Genomic DNA, 19,210 nt, shown 5'->3' with positions numbered 1-19,210 from the left:
CCCAGCCTCCGCAGCCCTCCTTCCTCTTGCATTCCCCGACTGCTGAACCATCTCCTGCCTCTGGCCTCAGCGTCCCCCTTCATCTTCCACACACTCCCTTTGTAAACTGAAAGCTGACCGTGCCACCTGTTGTATGAAAAAAAAAAGGTAATTTCATAGTCGAATATTCAAAGTTCTGCACCAAACACTAGCGCACTTACATTTCTGCCTCATTTCCAGCCGCGCGCTCCCAGCCGTTCCTCCTCTGCACCCCATCCCCACTGTGACCATGCGGGACCTTTCCGTGGCCCGTGCTTCTGTGTCTGGAAGCCCTTTTTCCACCTTGTTATCTTTTAAGGCCTGTCTGGAGTGTGGGCTCCTCCGTCACAGTGTCCCCCCAGCCTAGCCAGGGTCGGCGCTGCCCTTCACACGTGCTCCTGTTAGATGCTCACTGTGCATTGCCAACATCAGTACCCTCCGTGTCTCCCTCTCCATTCGCTGATGAGCAGCTGCTCGAGGTTGGGTGGGGTTTGTCTCACGCGATGCCTGCTACATGCTGGTTACTCCATGGGAAGTGGTGGAAGGAAGAAAGGAATGGATGGATGAACCTGTGGGTGCAGCCTCTTGTCATCAGGCCCTACTGGCTTTTCTATCACAGGAGACGTGGGCAGAGCAGAGTGGCCAAAAGTGAACGTATTTTTCTTTAAGCCTCCACTTGACCTTTGGAAAGGCTTATGCTGGTTAGAAAGCTGTCAGTTGGCACTGTGGGTCATCCCTTGGGTCAGATGCTTCCCAGACAGTCCCTGGCAGGAATTGGTAAGTGATCCGGCTGCCTCAGTAAAGCCCAAAAGGCCGGGCAGCGAAAAGATCCCGGACTTGGGCTGCTTCTCTTGTTTGCATTGCATAGGCCTTGCTGCCCACCATGTGCCAAGCCCATGCTCTATCCTGGCTGGGGGTCCAGCTCTCCTTCCAGGAGCCTAGAGTCTAGCCGGAGATTATGTTAATGGACAATCAAGATAGAGTTCTTAGAAGCAAGGGAGCTTCCTGGCCCTAAGCCCACGTTAGTCTGGGTTATGATTTTAGATTCCCGGAGTCAGAAGTGTTTCCGAGTAATAAATGTTATTGCGTGTGGCTGACTTGCTTGATCCTTTCAAATGGGTGAGGCTGTTCCAAAAGTAATACGGGCCAACTGTGGCCAGACTGGTAGGGACTGCTGGTTCCACCTGAGGGGCCCTGGCCTCCACACTCAGTGGTAGGAGACCCTCTTGTGACTCCTAGAGGAGACAGCATGCAGGTGGGCGCCGTGCTAGAAGCCCTAACCTGGTTACCCAGACGCTGCGGTGGCTTTGATGGGAAAGGGGTGGGGCTGAGTCATACTCACTCGACAGTGACTTTATTAGCTAGGAGGCTACTAAACAGGGAAACAGGATGTGGGAAGAAGGCGGGGGGGCTGGCATTTTCTGCCTCCCTGGGACCCCTAGCAAGCCATCTGGCCAGAGCCTGTGATTCCAGCCACCTGCAGCAACTCAAGCCTCCTGTCGCCTAGATGAGGGTGTCAGTCCAGGAACCCTCTAGAATTTGGGCACAACTCTGTGAGTGCAGTGGACCCTCCAGAGAGGGTGTTGATGAGATTACCAAAGAGTTCCAGCACCCCAAACATCAAGCCCCTATCGTGTTGATTTAAAGTGACTTTATACACCGCAGGGGGCCAGGATGGGCCGGTTGGAGAATAGTTTGCAGGCCGATAGGACTGATCCACAGGTGAATACTGATCGTTCTGGAGAGACAGAGACAGAGACACACAGGGACAGAGGAGCTATTCAGGAAGAAAGTCTCAAGTAGGTAAAAGGGCATGCAGTGCCCTGAATGGTGGTGGGCGTGGCCTCTGGTAAAGGATGGACTGTAGCAAGAGGGGGGCAGGGCCCGTGGTGTGGGACAGGACAGGAGGGACAGTGGGTCTTCACTGCTCTCTGTGCCCTAGAGCTCCAGTTGTTACTGCTGACCACGTGTTTCTAAGGCATCAGTTCCTCTCTAGAGGAGAGGGAAAGGCTCACCATTGTCTCTGCAGTTCTGAGTCGCTGTTAAATCCATGAGGAAGAGGACAGGCTCTGCACCTCAGAGCGCGCTCTGTGGCCAGGCCGCCAGTCAGCCCACTGTGTGTTACCATTCGCAGTGATGCAGATAATTGAAGAGCCAATGCTGTGTTCTCACAACCCGGCTACAACGGCGGCACTCAGCGCACCACGTGGTCCAGCTGACGTTTTGGTTTGGCGTTGTCCTCGGGGAGGGAAGCAGAATGTGCCTTTACGTCCTGGTGCAGGCTCTGGGTTTCCTCTCTGACCAGAACAGCCGGCTTCCTGAGGGGCACCAGTCGTGTCCTCACCGTGGCCTGCCTCTCCTGTTTTGCCAGCCAAGAGTCCCACATCTTGAGAAGAGAAGCTGTAAGGAGTGAGACGTTGTCTTTATTAAGCAGACGCTCCCATTAGACATTTATCACAGATCATCAGAGCTGGTGCAGGCGAGCTTTTGTTTACTTGTTAGGGGGCTAACAGAGGGGTCTGGGAGGGTGGCAGTCAGTCCGTGAGGGTAAGTAACTATGAGAGAGGTGCTGGGATTGTGGGAGAGGAGGAGAGAGGAGATGGGGGGGGGGGGGGGCGGCGGGAGCAGGGTCAGAAGTCGTGGCAGTTGGTTGGGAAAATCTTACATTATTTAAGATGAAATTTTTTTTAAAAAATCTCAAACCCTAAGTCAGCGTTACAGGTCCCCCGTAAATGCACCTGGGGTGATTAACAGTGATTAGAACAAACATCCCTCCTCCGGCTGTTGGAACAGCCAGCGTGTCCACATTCTCCATAGTGTCGTAAAAGGCTGGGGCTCTGCAGTGGCTTCCTCCGGGCCTGCACTTGATCAATTCATGGGATCTGACACTTCAAAGTACCTTCTGTTCTAGTGTTCTTGATCCAGCACTAAGTGTACCCCGTTGTAAGCACACTGGGCCCCTTTTTATATGATTCAGACCTGAATTCAGACCTGCATTTTTATTTCCACAACACATCCTGGCTTGTTGAAAAGATGCAGTTGATTTGCAGACAGTCGTTGACCTTGCAACCAGAAGCCTCCGTGCACTGTTCTCCCCACCACCCCCTCCGATTGAGGGCTTCCTGGGGGGTATCAGGAGACAGCAGGCAGTAATTTAGCACCTACTGTGCTGAGCCCAGAAGAGGATGCAAAATGTATGCCATGTATGTACAGATTTGTAAGTCACGGTCGTAGGGATGTTGTACCTTCAACAAGATACAAGGACCTGAAACAACAAGAATAGGGCAGAGCTGAATGACCAGGAGGGTGCAAGTTGGTGGAAGGAGGAGGCCTTGCCACGTGTCAAGCACTATGTGGGCTCACGGCTCCGGGCTGGGTGGTGGGATTAGTGGAGGAGGGGACAGAGCAGTCAGCACAGTCCTCATCCTCAGAGGGTCTTCCATGGGGTAGACCTGCGGGCAGAGGCCCCAGATTCAGTGATCAAGACCTGAGAGACATTTGGAGTCCCCAGGATGGGAGGTATAAGTCAGGAGGATCTGAAAACATGCCATCAGGGCATTGGCATTTGAGCTGAGTGTCAAGTGGACGTGGGCAGGTAGAGTTGGGGTGGGGAGGCCGGGATCACAGAGGCCTCAGGAGTTGGGCAAGAACCTGGTGGTGGTTTGAGGGATGGAAAGGAGTCCGCTCGGACTGGAGGATGCAGAGGGAGGGGAGGGAAGCCAGAGCTGGAGAGGAAAAAGGAGCCTATCAGGAGATAGGGGCTGCTCTGGGGGCCAGCGGGAGCACTCGAGCCTCATCGCCACCCCTGAGCGCTCCTTCCCCGTGAGACCCTCTGTGCGCCGATCCCGCAGCCCTACAGGCCACACCTCTGCCTGAGACGGCGTGCGTCGCTGGCCTGTCTCCCCGTAAGCCTTCACGTCCCTTTAGACCGAGAGCTCTGGGAGGACATCCTGCCGCGGGGCACACCCTTTGCAGTACTTGGACTGTCGAGGAGGGGCAGGGATACTGGTTTGTTTCAAGGGCACAGCAGTGAGAAGGTGTGAAACGCCGGTCATAGTGGTATTGATGTGGAAGAAGAGAAGGAGGTGACTGGGGACCCCATACGAGGAGTAGGAGGGCCTTCTCCTCCCTCAGCTAGCGAGGGGTTGGGATTGTGACCTTGGGTGCCAGGGCAGGGTCACCAAGTGCCTCGCTCTGTCCTGCAGGCACTTGGCTTGGTTCAGTGCTGCCCAGGGCCACAGTCTGCATCGTGCGGTGTGTGTGTCGTGTGGTGTGTGTCTGTGTGGTGTGTGTGTGTGTGTCTGTGTGGTGTGTCTGTGTGTGGTGTGTGTGTGTCTGTGTGTGTGGTGTCTCTGTGTGGTGTGTCTGTGTGTGGTGTGTGTGTCTGTGTGTGTGGTGTGTGTGTCTCTGTGTGGTGTGTGTGTCTGTGTGTGTCTGTGTGTGTGTGTGGTGTGTGTGTCTCTGTGTGGTGTGTGTGTCTGTGTGTGGTGTGTGTGTGTCTGTGTGTGTGGTGTGTGTGTCTGTGTGGTGTGTGTCTGTGTGTGGTGTGTGTGTGTGGTGTGTGTGTGGTGTGTGTGTGTGTCTGTGTGTGTGTGTGTGGTGTGTGTGTCTCTGTGTGGTGTGTGTGTGGTGTGTGTCTGTGTGTGGTGTGTGTGTGTGTGTGTGTGTGTGGTGTGTGTGTGTGGGTTCATGCACCCGTGGCCTCTCTCACACATGCAGGTGCCCCACCCCGTGTCCCTCTGCACCGGTGGACGGTATGGTCGCTGCCCTTTGGCCCTCCCACCCCCCTGGTTGCCGTGGTTGCTGCGGGGCCCGGGTGTGACCCCACGTGGTCAGCGTGGCTTCTCCTTCCTACGTGCTCATAAACATCTGCCCCCGCCCGCTCTGTCCAGGGGTACTTTAGTGATGCCTGGAACACGTTTGACTCCCTCATCGTAATCGGCAGCATTGTAGACGTGGCGCTCAGCGAAGCTGACGTGAGTATGTGCCCGCCCGGGGCCACCTCCCATCCTGTCTCTGTCTGCACACCCGCCCGGCCCTGCACTGCATCACCTGGACAAGTCACAGAGCCCAGTCGTACTTGATCGCAAAGCGGGAGTTTTCTAACGAGAGCTGCAGAGAAGAGGCCTTGTAGCATAGAGCTTGATCCCCAGGCCTTTAGACACACATCACCTTTTGGAGGACTGACTGTTTTGCAGCGTTAAGCTGAGTCAGCGGTAGGCAGGGCAAGATCGGCGTCTCTAACTGTTTTTATTTGCTGTGTCAGAAGCAATACCCGAAGTGATGTACCTATAACATGTTTGTTTTAGGGTGATTTTTCAAGTAGCCAGGTGGCTTGATGCTAGAATGTTCCCCTTTTGTAACACTGTCCTTTTCTTCTCTTTTTCCTGTTGTGCTTCCTCTCTTCTGTGGCTTCTGAATGCTTGCTCTAACAGCACTATTTCACTGATGCATGGAACACTTTTGATGCCTTAATTGTTGTTGGTAGCGTCGTTGATATTGCTATAACTGAAGTGAATGTAAGTAGCAAATTTTGTGTCCTATAACCTCATTAAGTCTAACACAGAGGAGACCAGAAACCCTCCCCACGGATCTCTGTACACTTTAGAAATTCAAGCACACATTTACGGCAAAAGACTAAGCACACTTTGTCCTCTTCCCTCCCTCCCCCGGCCCCCCCATCCCCCTTCCCCTGAATGAGAGTGGGGAAGTAAATGTAGAATTGCCATTTTGGAAGGAAAACCTTATTTTTAAAGAAGACCTTATTGAAATGTTAAGGGCTAGGAGTTAATTGTGTGGGTATGTGAACATTATCACTCAGTAGCTGGGTGACCTTGGCAGGGCCGCTGGCTGCTTCGTGCCTCAGTTTTTTGAGCTGGAAAGCAGAGTTCATAACGTGTGCCCTGGTACCCACTGTGGGTCTGTGAAGGCACAGGAGAGAAACCCCACAGCCGTGCCCTGAGCACACGGCCACCGCTGCGGGTGTCCTCACCTGTACGCTGTGTCTGCTGAGCCCTACTGGTGACGCTGGGGAACATGCCTATCCTAGCTCCCCAAATAGGGATGCAGATTGAAGGCTGCCCTGGGCCAGGGGAAGGAAGGCCTCGTGTATACTAGGAGAGGGTGTCAGCGCTCCCTTGTTGCACCCAGTTGAATCCTTTGTTGAGGAGCAGTGGTAGGTGGAGTGAACACCCCACCCAACCTTTAGGAAGCATCCTGAGAACCTTCCTCAAAATACAGAGGCTGCAGAAAGGGGAGCACCGCCTCCCACTGGCCCCTCTCAGATCTGACCCATGCCCAGACCGGGAGGGCCTGATGCGGGCAGAACTGGCCCTGCCCACCTGGTCTGTCCCCAGTTCATCAGCAGGCTTCCGTGGGTGCCCAGGTTGTGTGGAGCCCTTTGCAGGGACAGGTGGAGCATGGGGTGGGCTGCCGTGCTGTGCTGGCTTCCTGCTGCCAGGTGCCAACCTGGCCCTCCTCCCCCCATGCCTGGCTGGGCAGGGGTTGCCACGCTCTGCCTGTCTGACACCTGCGGGCTCATATGGTCCATCCTGGCGCCCAGACAGCCTGTGCCGAATAAGAATGATGAGATCTATGCCGCCACTCTGGGGGCCAGGCTGACTGTGGAGTGTAGAGTAGCAGGGCAGCGCTAGCCTGGACCTGGGCCTCAGTTCCCTCGTGGACCACTGAGATGAGTGATGTCTGCCCTCCCTGCTTCATAGGTACGTTGCAATGATAAAATGATAGGCATATTTGTGAAAATACTTGTTTAAACTCCCAAAGTGTTAGGGAGATACAATGGTATTATTTTAAATATAGATTTTCCTTGTAATAATAAGCGAAATGAACTGTAAGACATTACCATGTCCATGAGGGTGTGAGTTAAGCCTCATGACCCTCAAATTCATGCCAAGACCAGGTACTGAAATGGTATTTTACTAGACTTAGGTACATAGATCTGCCAACCTCCATAAGCCCAGACTTATATAAATTCCACGTTATGTGAAATATTCCACAAGTCAGGTATAGAATTGCCATTTATCATGTGTGAATTACGCTTGGTTATAAACTAATCTGATACTAACGGGAGAACACAGGACCCTCCCTGGGCTGCCAGGGGCTCTCTCCTGAGTTTATGACCAGACATCTGCCCGCTTAATCATCTCACCGCATAAAGCACTTACGGCCTCCATCAAAGTACACTTACGTGAACAGTCTGGAAGCAGACCCTTATGTAAGTCAGAGTGGTCTATAATGGAAGTGAAAATATCATAAGTGACAATTTGAGCAGGTCTCCCTGGAGCGCTCCGTGCTTCACGTGGTGTGTAGGTGGTAGGGTCCATGCTTAGCTTCTGGGCACCAGGATGTGGCCAGGGTTTGTTCACCAAGCAGACAGCCCAGCTCTCTAATGCCCGACTCCCCGCGCTGGTGCACCGCCGACAGTACGCGCGGCTTCCTGGCTGCCTCGCCGCGTGCTGGGGCTGAGCCCACTGTGCCTTCCCTCTGGGTCAGCCCTGCCCAGCAGTGTCTCAGACACGTCCGCCTTCACCTTCCATCAGTCAGGAAAGCCACAGGTCTATAAAAGCCCACGCGAAATTTTTTAGTTAGCATTTGACTTTGGGGTTTCTGTATAATGCAGGCTTTCCCCTGGCATTCAGTCAGACTCGAAAACCCTAGCAGTCAGCATCCTCGTACTGTTTTTTCAGTACGTGACCTTTCCCCTGGTCACATGGAGCCTGAGACCAAACCTTCCTGAGCCGGGAGCAATGCGAGTTCAAGGCCCTGGCCCAGTAGAAAACCACCTTAGGGGACCTCAGCCTTTCTGTGCTGGGCCTCAGTGGAGAGGGGATGCTCAAGGCCACCTTCTCATCTATTCAGTCCTTCATCACATCTTTATTGGGCATCTACGACCCTCAGGCCACAGCACAAAGACAGGAGAGACTGGATGTCCTTAACCTCTGGTGACATAACTCTCTGAGTGTCGCCGGTGGTTCCTCTACACGCCCCTCCCCCCCCAATGCCGCATTCCCTGGGAAGCAGCACACATCATTTCCCTCGGTGGCCCTGTCCCCCGCACTCCCGACTCAGCTGAGCGTGAATACCCTTGGTCCATTGTTGGCTGTTTTTAGCTGCCATAAGTCATCATTTTTTGCAATGTTTAACTTGCTGTGCTGTCTCTCCCAACCTCTGTTGCTCTTTCTTTTCTGTTGCCTAATCGATTTTCATGTTGGTTTTGTTTTTAGAAAATTGTAGCGGCAAGTATATATAAACATATATACGGTGAAGTCGTTGTTAAAGCAAAAGCACTCGAAAGACTGTATACTTGTCTCTCCCACCTTTGGTTTTCGCTGAGTTGCACAGGAGTGCTGTGGGTCGTGGTCATCTAAATTGTTTGCTGTGCCCTATTTCGTTGTCTCCAGCCCAGGGCCTGAGCCGGGGCCATCTTGGTCAGTCACGCTTGGCTCTGTGACATGGCAGCATAGCCTTCAAGAATGGACGATGTGGCCTGGAAATGAGAAATTGAGCTTGCGTTTGTCTTCTTCGCAAAAACATTTTGGATGGCCCCTCCTGTTGTCCTGCTTGCATGCTCACCTGGCCCTCCCCATCCTGCCGCCCCCTCCCATGACCCCTACCCTGCCACGGTCATGGTTTGATAGCTGTCGTGGACTTGTCTTCATCACAGTTGGTCATAATGTCATCGAGCTGCTAAAATGTCAGATGAGGACTGGCAGGCTCGGTTTTGCTCCTTCTTCGATGCCTGTTTGCTCCTTGAATGGAGAAGTGATCCAGCATCATATCCTCCCTAACCTGGGAAATGGCTGTTGCTGACATTTAGTCTTTCCAATTATCATTATTGGCGGGGAGGCAAAACACTTGCTTAGCAGCCATGTCTGCATTGTTATTACTTAAGAGCATATGTACAAAGTCAGTAGGGAGGCCACTCCCAGGGACCTAAGAATTGTCCCTGACCTGTGGTGTACCCGGGGTGGACCAGGTGGCCCACAGCTCCACTCAGCCTCTTGTTCTAAAGCCACAGTCAGGTTGTTCAGCCCTCCGTGCTGTATGCTAACCCTTTTCTAGGGACCAGATCGCTGGTTTCTGGAGACAAGCTCAGCAATCCCAAATACAGAAGCCTTCCGTCCCAGAGGTGTTACATACCAGGTCAGAAGTAGTCAGAGAGAAGGCTCCCCAGCAAGAGCTCTCCAGGATGCCTCAGGGTAACTGGTTTGCCTCCTGTCTGAATTGGAAAAGGGCATCCTTTCAGCTTTTCTAGGAAGAGATGGGAATTAATGCGTAAATGCAGACTGATCCCTTTGCACTTGGGCAACTCAGGGCTCATTTGCCTTCCGTAGTCGCAGGGGGTTGGCCCAGAGCCTACACGGCAAGAGCCTGCGTGGGAGCCCTGTGGGAAGGAGCTTTCCAGACTCTGGCACGTAGTGTGGCTTCCTAAGGCTGAGGGTCCATTTCCCTGTAGGGTTTCCACATGAAGACTGTGGCATCTCGGGAAGGAGTTACCGAGGTCCTCTAGTCCAGGCCCTGGGATGACACTGGAATTCCGTCTCTTGAAACATCATCCAGCCCCTAGTGCTGTCAATGGAAAGCTCCCTGGGGAGTGAGGCCTCCCCTAGTCCCACAGCCTCCGGGCGTGTCCTGCGGTTGATCCCGGGAGCGGCAGCTTGCTCACGGTCCTTTTCCGCCCTGCACCAGCTCCCTGTGTTTCTGAGCCTCCTCCACCCACCCCTTGTAAGGAAGATGGGGATGGCAGCTTGCATCCATCCGAGTACTGAAACCCCATCAACTCCAGGGGAGCCCATTGCTTAGCTGTAACAGCCGGAATGGGCTTTCCCGGTGGCCGCATTCTGTGTCGCCCCTCCAGACCTGAAGGGAACGAGCTGCTGTGGGTGACCAGCTGAAGACGTGGCCCAGCTTTACCCTGGCCTTGGGCTGCTGCTCCTGGCTCTGGCTGTATGTTGGAACCACCTGGGAAAGCTTGCGGCCAGCCCAGATCAATTAAGTAAGAAGCTTTGGGGTGAGAGCCAGGCATCAGAGTTGTCAAAGATCTCCCCAGGCAGTTCCAGTGCGTAGCCCAGGGTGAGAGCGGGCCTGCCCTTTTCATCAGACTGGCGTTTGTAGTTCAGGCAAAGCCATCCTCGGGGTCCCTCCATTTGTAAGACATTTTAGCAACTTGTACTTTCCCCCGGTGCTACCAGTGACACCCTCCCCTGCCCAGTCCTCCCTGCCCAGTGAGGCATGTGGGGGGGTGTCACAGGCTGCACTGGGGGTGCACGCAGCCAGGTGTGCCATTTGCTCTGTCCTTCCTTTCTTGCATGTTGTGCTGCCTTGTCCCTCCACAAATGCTGTCTTTTCCTCTTCTTTGTTTTTTTGAGCAAAAGACTACCCATGGTTTCAAGTTCATAGGCCAAGATTTGTCATACTTCAAAGACAGCAGTTGAAAAAGAGATGTGCCCTTCAAAAGTCAGTTTGGCTACTAGCTTTCTCCTGTCACAAGGGGAGTGTAAAAGGTCTGTCAGACTTGGCGTGGGCTAGGGAGGGGCCAGCAGAAGAGGCTTGGGCCAGGTCATGGCCAGAAAGAGTGTCTTCCCCGACCACCCAGCCTCCTTATTCTCTTGTAAGTCCAACACACAAGTTATAGACATGGCAGAAATATACTATAGAGTGTTCTGTCTTATGCACACTCTGGTCCCCTTGAGCATAGGCAAGTGCACACACGCGCGCACACACACAGACACCCCCTCACACTCCAGCTGTACAGGTCAGACTGGAACCTCCTGCACACAGCCCTTAGGGAGTTGGTGTGGGCAAGCATGAGAACTTGGGAAAACAAATACCTTCATTTGCCAAAGTCATGAGTTAAAAACCATCATCTGTCCTTTTAAGGAGATGTGATCCCTTTTGAGATGAGATGATAGAAGGGATGTAAAAAGAGTGACCAGGCTTTGGCCAACCCATTGCAGAGGTCACGTTCCGAGCATCCCAGGCGAAGCAGGGACTCCTTTTTAACCCCATCAGAACCCGTTAGTCCTGGCTTAGTAATCTCGTTGCATTTCAGTTGTGATGTGATGTGCCCAGACTCCTTCTATTTTACGAATTTTATAGCGTTTTAGCTTTGAGCTCAGGAGGCAGCCACTGACGAGAGTGAGACTCCAGGACGGAGTTTCTCCTTTCCCTGTATCTCCCGGGAGGAGAGCCCATCAGATTAGGGTGTGCATCCGTGCGCGCACACACAACCCTTAGCTGTACAGACCCACCGTGCAGAGAGGCTCCCTAGGGCCCTGGGGAGCACCCAGGAGTTCTGGGCCCCCAGTCAGAAGAGCCTCCTTCCTTTGTTAGCTTCTGGGTCGACCAGCTGCTTCAGCAGAGGTGACCCCGCTGAAGGGGGAAAAAAAAAGGCCGTCATTTCCTGACTGTTGTTCAGCCTTTACTGTTTAATTTAAAGATGGCTCCTGACACAGCCTCTGCATTCTCATAAACACTTATTGAACCTCTAATGAGTGCCAGACACCATGCTGGGCACTGAGTGGAGTGAGGCAAGGTCCCTGCCCCCTGAGGGCTCACAGACTGAGTGGGGAGGCCGGTGACCACAGGGCGACGAGGGCTGGGATTCTGCACCCTGGGGCCCAAGTGACAGGAGCCCAGCCAGACCTCGGGTGAGACAGCACTGCGGAAGCTCAGGGAACGCTGGTGCTAAGCTGCTTCTTCCCAAGAGTCACCCAGAGCTGAGCCTTCTTGGTGGGGCAGTGAAGGCTTCTGGAGGGAAACCGGCCCGTCTCCTGCTTGCCCTGACTCAGTCTGCCCAGCTCCTCGGCAGCCCCGCCAGTGAGGGCCCATCGGACGCACGCCGCCCAGCTGCGCGGCCCCAGGAGTAGAGTGGGGCAGGGGAGGTCTGTGGAGCGCAGGCAGCTGCCACTCTGCCCTGTTTGGCGGAGTCACCCTGTTCCTCAGGGTTAGGAATGGCCTGCCTCAGAGCAGTTAGGTCCTCAGACCCACAAGCCTGACTAAAACAAGAGAACCAGTCTTCCCATGAGAAGCAGAATCCCACTCTGCATTTCTGTGCTTGGGGACACCTGAGGTCTTGCAGCATTGTCCTTTACTAGATGTCTTTCAGTCTTGAAACATCATGTCCTGGGGTGTGAATTAGAAAGTCATAGTGTCAGAGCCTGCATCAGTGGCTGCCCACCCTCACGTCCATTTGCAAGCAGTCCCTGTGGCATTTCCTCAGGGAGGGAGCAGATGTGTTATCCTCAGACATGAACCACAGATTTTTTTTTTTTTTTTAAATGGGGGGACACCCTCCTGAACCCTTGCTTCCTTCCAAGTTCATTAATACATGTTCAATCTTTGATTTCTTAAAGCCAACTGAAAGTGAAAATGTCCCTGTCCCAACTGCTACACCTGGGGTAAGACCAGTGACTAGTCTCCAGGGGCTGGGCCTTTTCCTTCAGTTTATTTGGCCATGTCGAGTTTTCCACTAGTTGTTCTGTATTCTCCATGATTGTCCTTTCAGAACAGTGTCTGCAGTGGTTTGCATTCATCATCAGTGTCCAGTACTCTTGACCAGACCAGTGTCCTCCTCTTAACACACTAGACCACGTGGACATGCATGTGCTGTGTGGACCCAGGGTTTCCCAAGCCCTGTGTTGTTAGCATGTAACTTTTCCTCTCATATCATGCTTTTTGAGGTGAAAAGGCCCTAGAAACACATCTTTAATTCTTACCTCTGCCACCTCTGTGTGCATCTGTTGCTGTTTTTCTGAAAGTGTTGCATGTTCTACTTTCCATTGGGTTTGACCTCTCCATGATAACCCTTCAGAACTCTGAAGAGAGCAATAGAATCTCCATCACCTTTTTCCGTCTTTTCCGAGTGATGCGATTGGTGAAGCTTCTCAGCAGGGGGGAAGGCATCCGGACACTGCTGTGGACTTTTATTAAGTCCTTCCAGGTAAGAGCCATGCCAAGGGCTTCTTTGTCTTTGAAGATCATATGTGAGTCAGTGGTTGTCCCCTGTTGTGGAGGATCCGGACTCCTTTCTGCAGGACCGCTGTGATCACCTAGGTCCAGAGAGGACCTGGAATGCTGAGGAGACGGGCCCAGCATTGCTTGGATAAATCGAATAGGATTCCTTGCTTAAGGAAGCAGAAGAGAAAGCAGTAACGCCTGCAGCTGAGAAATCTGCAGCCTTTCTGAGAGGGATAGATGTACGGGGCTCCCCGCACCTCAGTCCTCCCCAGGATGCCCGGGATGAATGGTGATGTCTGAGAGAGGGAGGGTCCCAGCCGACCCCTGGAAGCCTCATAAGGCTGCGGCAGTCCTGTCCGTTGGCTAATCTAGATACAAATCAGAGACTACTTGGCCTTGGCCAGCACGCCATCCCCCGTCCTGGGTTAGCCAGTGCCTGGGAGGATTACAGAGTGAAGGGCACCTGAGTATAAGCCAGGTCCCCTTTGTCATCTGTGGCTTTCCAGCCTGGTGCAGCCTGGTTCTTGGCTGTTCCAAACAGAACCCAGCTTCTCCTGTACCTTCCAGCACCCCACCCTAGATGTTCTGGTCTTCCGGACTTACTCCGCTGGGGAGGGGGGCACAGATTCTTATTAAGAGGTGCACTGCCTGGGGGAGTTTGCAGATGTGCACGAACTTTAGAAAATGAGTCATGGATCTTCATTTCTTTATCTTTTGACTTTTTAATTCAAAAGTAGTAAATGCTCACATTAACAAATGAAGTTACTCGAAGATACACAAAGAACAACCCCATCGGCTCTGAGGAAACTGGTGTTCATAGCCCAGGAAACATTTTTCCACAGTGGGTAGAATTTTAACAGGTAAAGAGGAGAAGGGTTGGCATCTGGGGAAGGAGGTAGATCCAGAAACTCAAAGAAGGAAAATCGCAAGTCCTGTTGGGGAAAATGAGACTATAGGAGGAGCCGGGATGCAGCTCTGAGAGAGGCAGGGCAGGTGGGGGGCCTCGAGCAGGTGAGCCTCGGTCCTGGAAAGGGATTAAATCCTAGACGGTTGTTATTAATACAAAGTACCAACATTTGTGAATGAACTGCTATAAAAATAGAATGATTCATGCAATAATGTCATTGTTACATTAAACTTTTTAAAAAAAGTTTTGGTCACTATAAGATGAATTCATGTCACAGAGACATGACCACACGTGACCATTCATGTCCATAAAAACTGAGAAACTGTGCCAGCAGAATTCTTAAACATTTGCTCGTCTAGGGAGAAAACGCACGCTGCTGTGGCAAGGACAGCCTTGAAACTAACCCTGTGGGACTGAAACTAACCCTGAAACTAACCCTGTGGGACCCTGTTAACCAGTCCAGTTGTCAGGATGGTGCTACTGCACTGGGCCAAGCTGGCAGTCACAGATCCAGAGCTGGCACAAGTCGGGAGGTTTGTTAGCCCCTGGCTTTCTGATGACCTTTCTCAGATAGGAGAGCAAGCGGAGGCTTTATGCATGTGCGCTTGGCCTTAAGTTTAACAATATGGGCACTCCTTGGAGGCGTGCCAAGCACACAGACATCTTCTGTCGCCTGACATGAGGGAGACAGCAGTTGAGGAGCCTTGGATTAAAAGACCAGTGGTGGGTTTCCCTGGTGGCGCAGTGGTTGGAATCCGCCTGCCATTGCAGGGGATGCGGGTTCGAGTCCTGGTCCGGGAAGACCCCGCATGCCATGGAGCAACTAGGCCCTTGCGCCACAGCTGCTGTGCCTGCGTTCTAGAGCCACTGAGGCCCGCCCACTTAGAGCCCACGCTCCGCAACAAGAGAAGCCACCGCAATGAGAAGCCAGTGCACCACAACGAAGAGGAGCCCCTGCTCGCCGCAACTAGAGAAAGCCCGTGCGCAGCAACGAAGACACGATGCAGCCAAAAATTGAATAAATTTAAAACAAACAAACAAAAAAAACGGTGGTCTGACCCGACACATGTGCTTATATTTGATGTCCCTAAGGAGAGCCCAGGCTTGGTGACCACACAGCTAGCTCCTTTTCTTCCCGGGCCCAGCCCCCAGCTCTGCGGTTCTTTCGGAAAGAATGCATTTTAAGAAAGGTGTCTTGCTTTCTACAGCCACAGCCAGAAAGTGGTTCTTCCCCTCTGACCCAATAATTCCACTCCTAAGGCTTCACCGTAAGGAAGTACTTAAGCAGATGCGAGGTGATTTTGCATAAAGATGTTCCTTTGCGAAAGAGCCCCTTGCCCCCACCCCAAACACGCCCACAAAAGAAAGCAGAAGCGATCTAATTGTCTAGCACGCTGGAATTGTTTCATCAATTACATCGTTTCTGAGAGCGACACTGTTTAGGATTAGGACGCACTGTTAACAACTGCGGAAAGCACGTCCTGCCTGCAGCTTCATAACCCGAGGTGTGCATGGGCTGCTGTCCTCAGGGCTGAAGCCGGGCTGCCGGGCTGGGGTTTAAAAAGCTCTTCCTCACTATTGATGTCCTTACAATATAACATGGAAAAGAATAGAGCGTGTGCCCCATGTGGGCCTTCAGTCTGCCCCCAAGCCATCCGGGGGGACAGGATGTTCGCGCTGAGCCAAGCGCTGCTTCTCTTCCAGGCGCTCCCGTATGTCGCCCTTCTCATCGCCATGCTGTTCTTCATCTACGCGGTTATCGGCATGCAGGTACGCTCCGGCACCTCTCCCCCGGGTCCCCTTTGCTACGTCGCCCCAGATCTGTGGCAGGCTGTACCTTGGCCAGGTGGACTGGACAGACAGGTCATGTGTTTTCAGCCGGACGCCTTGGCTGCTGAAGAGCTGTAAAGATGAAAAAGACGTGGCCCTGCAGGAGAGAGCCTGAGCCAGCGAGCCAGCGAGAGCCGGGCTCAGAAGGGCATGCGGAGGTTGGAATAGGTCAGAGGAAGCTGGGTTTAGGGCACTCCCCACCCCCAATCTGGGTGTGAGGGGAGCCAACTGATTGAGAAAACCCATCGTTGATTGTAGCAACAGCAAATGCTGTACTGAGAAAAGCCATAATTGTCCTATTTTCTGCATCAAAGTTGCTAAGAAGATATGAGTGATACAAAAGTCTGTATCATCTGAAAGCATTACAAACTATTTCTAGATGCTGGGGCTGAACTGGAGCCACTATCTTGCCTCAGAAGCGCCCCTCTAAAAAGAAGAGTGAAACCAGGCTCTTCTGTGGCCTGGTCCTGGCTGAGGGGCTGTGGGACGCTCCCCAGCTCCTCCTGAGGTGGGGGAGGGGGCATAGGAGCGTCCCTAACAGCTGAGCCCTAGCGCAGAGTGGGCGGGTAGGGGACAGAGCCCCCTGGAGGAGAGGGAGGTGGAGGACCCTGTGGCCCTGGACCTCCCCGGGGTCCCTCTGCCACGCTCTCTGCTGGTTCAGGTGCAGCCTTTCAGGTAAGGGAGGGCTGTGAGTGAAAAAGAGGTCAAGTATTCCCGCAGCAGAGAAATGGTGGTACGTGCTTTTTTGTTCTGAAGGCAGAGAAGCATTTGCAAGTGCCTAGGACTTTTACCAGGGGTTTTGAACAAAGAGGCCGTGTGCTCGAGCCCCTGTAATTTAGCAGCTTGTGACGCCATGGGCCCCAAAGGGTCTTTTATGCCATAACGTCCTCATATAAAACTTAAGTGGCCGCAGAGAACTGGAAACCGCATCTCGCACACCACCCCCGTGTTCACTCAAGGGTCTTTGCCGGCCATCAGGGTCTTCGAAAATGTCAGTCTGCTTCTGTATTCCCCACGAGTGAAGAATTTACTAACTTCTCCTGGCCCTTAAGGCAAAGCCAACCCTCCTGCCCATGGCCCACCGGCCCCCCAGGCTTGTCTGCAGCCCGGTCCTTGGGCTGTTCGTCACACTCACGTTCTTTTCATTTCCTGGAGCACCCGGGCCACGACGCCTCTGCTCCTTTGCAGGTCGTGCTCCCTCTGCCTGGAGCATTCTTCACCCTCCTTGTCACCTGACTGGCTTCTCCTTCCCCTTCAGTTCTGGGCCTTAACCTCACTCTCCCTGGAGGCCTTCCCTGACCCCAGCCCCAGCCTCAGGGATCCTGTGAGCTGTGCTTCCCCGTCGGGCTGGACCAGCCCAGCTCCCATCTGAAGCGGCTGCCGGTCTGGTTACTTTTTGCATCCCTTCCCCAGGCTAGGAACTCCTTGAGCTGAGAATGTGCCCAGCGGTTAGCACCGAGCCCAGCGTATCTTAGTGGGATGAATAAAGTTCCAGGGACTCTGGGTATTGACCAAACTTGAGTTCGAAATTCACATATGGAGGGGTGTGCTTTTTTCTTTCTTTTTTTTTTTTTTTCGGTATGACAAAGTCTTTTCTTTTTTTTCCCCTAATAATTTCTCTCTCTAGATGTTTGGGAAAGTTGCCATGAGAGATAACAACCAGATCAACAGGAACAACAATTTCCAGACCTTTCCCCAAGCCGTACTGCTGCTCTTCAGGTGACTGAGTCCAGCCCGGAGCAAGTCTCTCTGGTTCTGGGCTCCAGAGCAGCAGAGGACCCGGGTTCTTAAAGCATTGGGTCACGGTGGCCTTTTGTATCTGTTGGTTTTGTACTATTAAACAGACACGGTAGCATTTTAGTCACAGAGGAATTTTGCAGGCTTTTGGCCATTCCCATCGTGATTGGCTTAAGGTTTTCCACTTGGGAGAGAGTAGGTCCCCTGAGCCGCTGGGAAGGTGTGGGGTGTGTGCTTACACATGGGCGCATGTGCTCAAACAACCGGGAAAATGAAACTTTAGCAGGAATGTAGAGGCCTTTTGCACAGTCAGTGGGGAGCATCCTGAGATGTGCAGTTTCAAACTTTATGGCATTGTTTTTAACTCCATTGAATAGCTTTGTAAACAAAGTGCCTTAAAGTGAGAGAACTTTCTAGAAACCATACAAGCAAGTCCTCATGACTGGAGAGCAAGTTCTTTGTAAGTTAGTTTCCAGTTCTTGGCTTTCAACAGAATCAAATGGGGATCTAATCGAGTTGTCAGATGGTAGGTCATTAAAAATAATAATCGTTTAAAAATTGTAACATAAGTGTTTAAAGGAGAGAAGACCACAAAACAAACATCCCTTTATACAAAAAGAATGGATGTGCTTATATCAAGTGAGTGATAGAAATCAAAGGGAGTTGCAACAGGGCCTCCCTTACTGATGTAAGTTGCATTTGAAAATAAGTAGGAATTTTCACTAAATCAAACTGGCTTTCCCCCCAAAGTACTTAGGTTTTGGTCTAATTAAAAAAAAAATTTTTTTTCTTAAAATTTCTTAAAGATCTAAGCCTCAAATGCCTTCTTTGTTTCTTTGCTTAATCTAAAAAAGGTGTGCGACGGGGGAGGCCTGGCAGGAAATCATGCTGGCCTGCCTCCCGGGAAAGCTCTGTGACCCCGAGTCCGATTACAACCCCGGGGAGGAGTACACCTGCGGGAGCAACTTTGCCATTGTTTATTTCATCAGTTTTTACATGCTCTGCGCATTTCTGGTGAGTGATCAGAATAGCCACCCTACCACCAATGGACACATCTTCATGTAGCATTTGGGATTCAGACCAGTGACGTTGCCCCGTCAAAGAGCTGTGGGGTGTTTTATGCTGACGAGCAGTCTAGACTCCACTGGGCCGTCGAGATTTTGCTGAGCGAGGCCTGTGTTATTAGCACCTTTGGTGTGAGCAGCGGTTGGGTGCTCGCTAACAGGCTTCACCATCCCAGCTTCTTAGGGCTGCTGGTTCCTTTATAATAAAAAATCTCAAAGCCACTGCACATAGTAGCGACTTACGAGAGTGAGTTGTTTGGTGGCAAATTATAACACTGCAGTGTATTTCAAAAGGTCAGACAGTACATTCCCCCCTGCCCTCCCCTGGGCCTATACCCAAACCATTTTGGAAAGCTAGAAGTCTGCCATTTTCTTAAACGTTCTCCAGAATGAAAGGTTTTCAGCCTCTCTAGGAGAAATGGGTCCAAATGTCCTGTGACCCTTACAATTAGGAAGCACTCACTGGGGTTGAACCCAGCTCATCCCACTGCAGCTGAAACGCCCTCCTGATTGGCTTTTACAGATCATCAACCTGTTTGTGGCTGTCATCATGGACAATTTCGATTATCTGACCCGGGACTGGTCTATTCTGGGGCCTCACCATTTAGACGAATTCAAAAGAATATGGTCCGAATATGACCCCGAGGCAAAGTAGGTTGAAGAGAATTCCATCTGG

General features: G+C 52.2%; 1 protein-coding gene across 1 annotated transcript in view; it reads left to right on the top strand.

The window, feature by feature from the left end:
• CACNA1D (calcium voltage-gated channel subunit alpha1 D) overlaps positions 1-19,210 on the top strand; it is a 320,553-nt gene that overhangs the window by 266,602 nt on the left and 34,741 nt on the right. Inside the window, exons 30-35 of the mRNA XM_082849132.1 lie at positions 4,911-4,994; positions 12,851-12,979; positions 15,608-15,673; positions 17,361-17,452; positions 18,325-18,484; positions 19,058-19,185. Of these exons, the coding sequence (XP_082705258.1) occupies positions 4,911-4,994; positions 12,851-12,979; positions 15,608-15,673; positions 17,361-17,452; positions 18,325-18,484; positions 19,058-19,185 (659 nt within the window). The remainder of the gene's footprint in view (positions 1-4,910; positions 4,995-12,850; positions 12,980-15,607; positions 15,674-17,360; positions 17,453-18,324; positions 18,485-19,057; positions 19,186-19,210) is intronic.

Source organism: Leucopleurus acutus, assembly GCF_964270905.1.
Source record: "Leucopleurus acutus genome assembly, chromosome: 10".
NCBI classification, from domain to species: Eukaryota; Metazoa; Chordata; class Mammalia; order Artiodactyla; family Delphinidae; genus Leucopleurus; species Leucopleurus acutus.
This window is presented reverse-complemented; position numbering and strand designations above follow the sequence as displayed.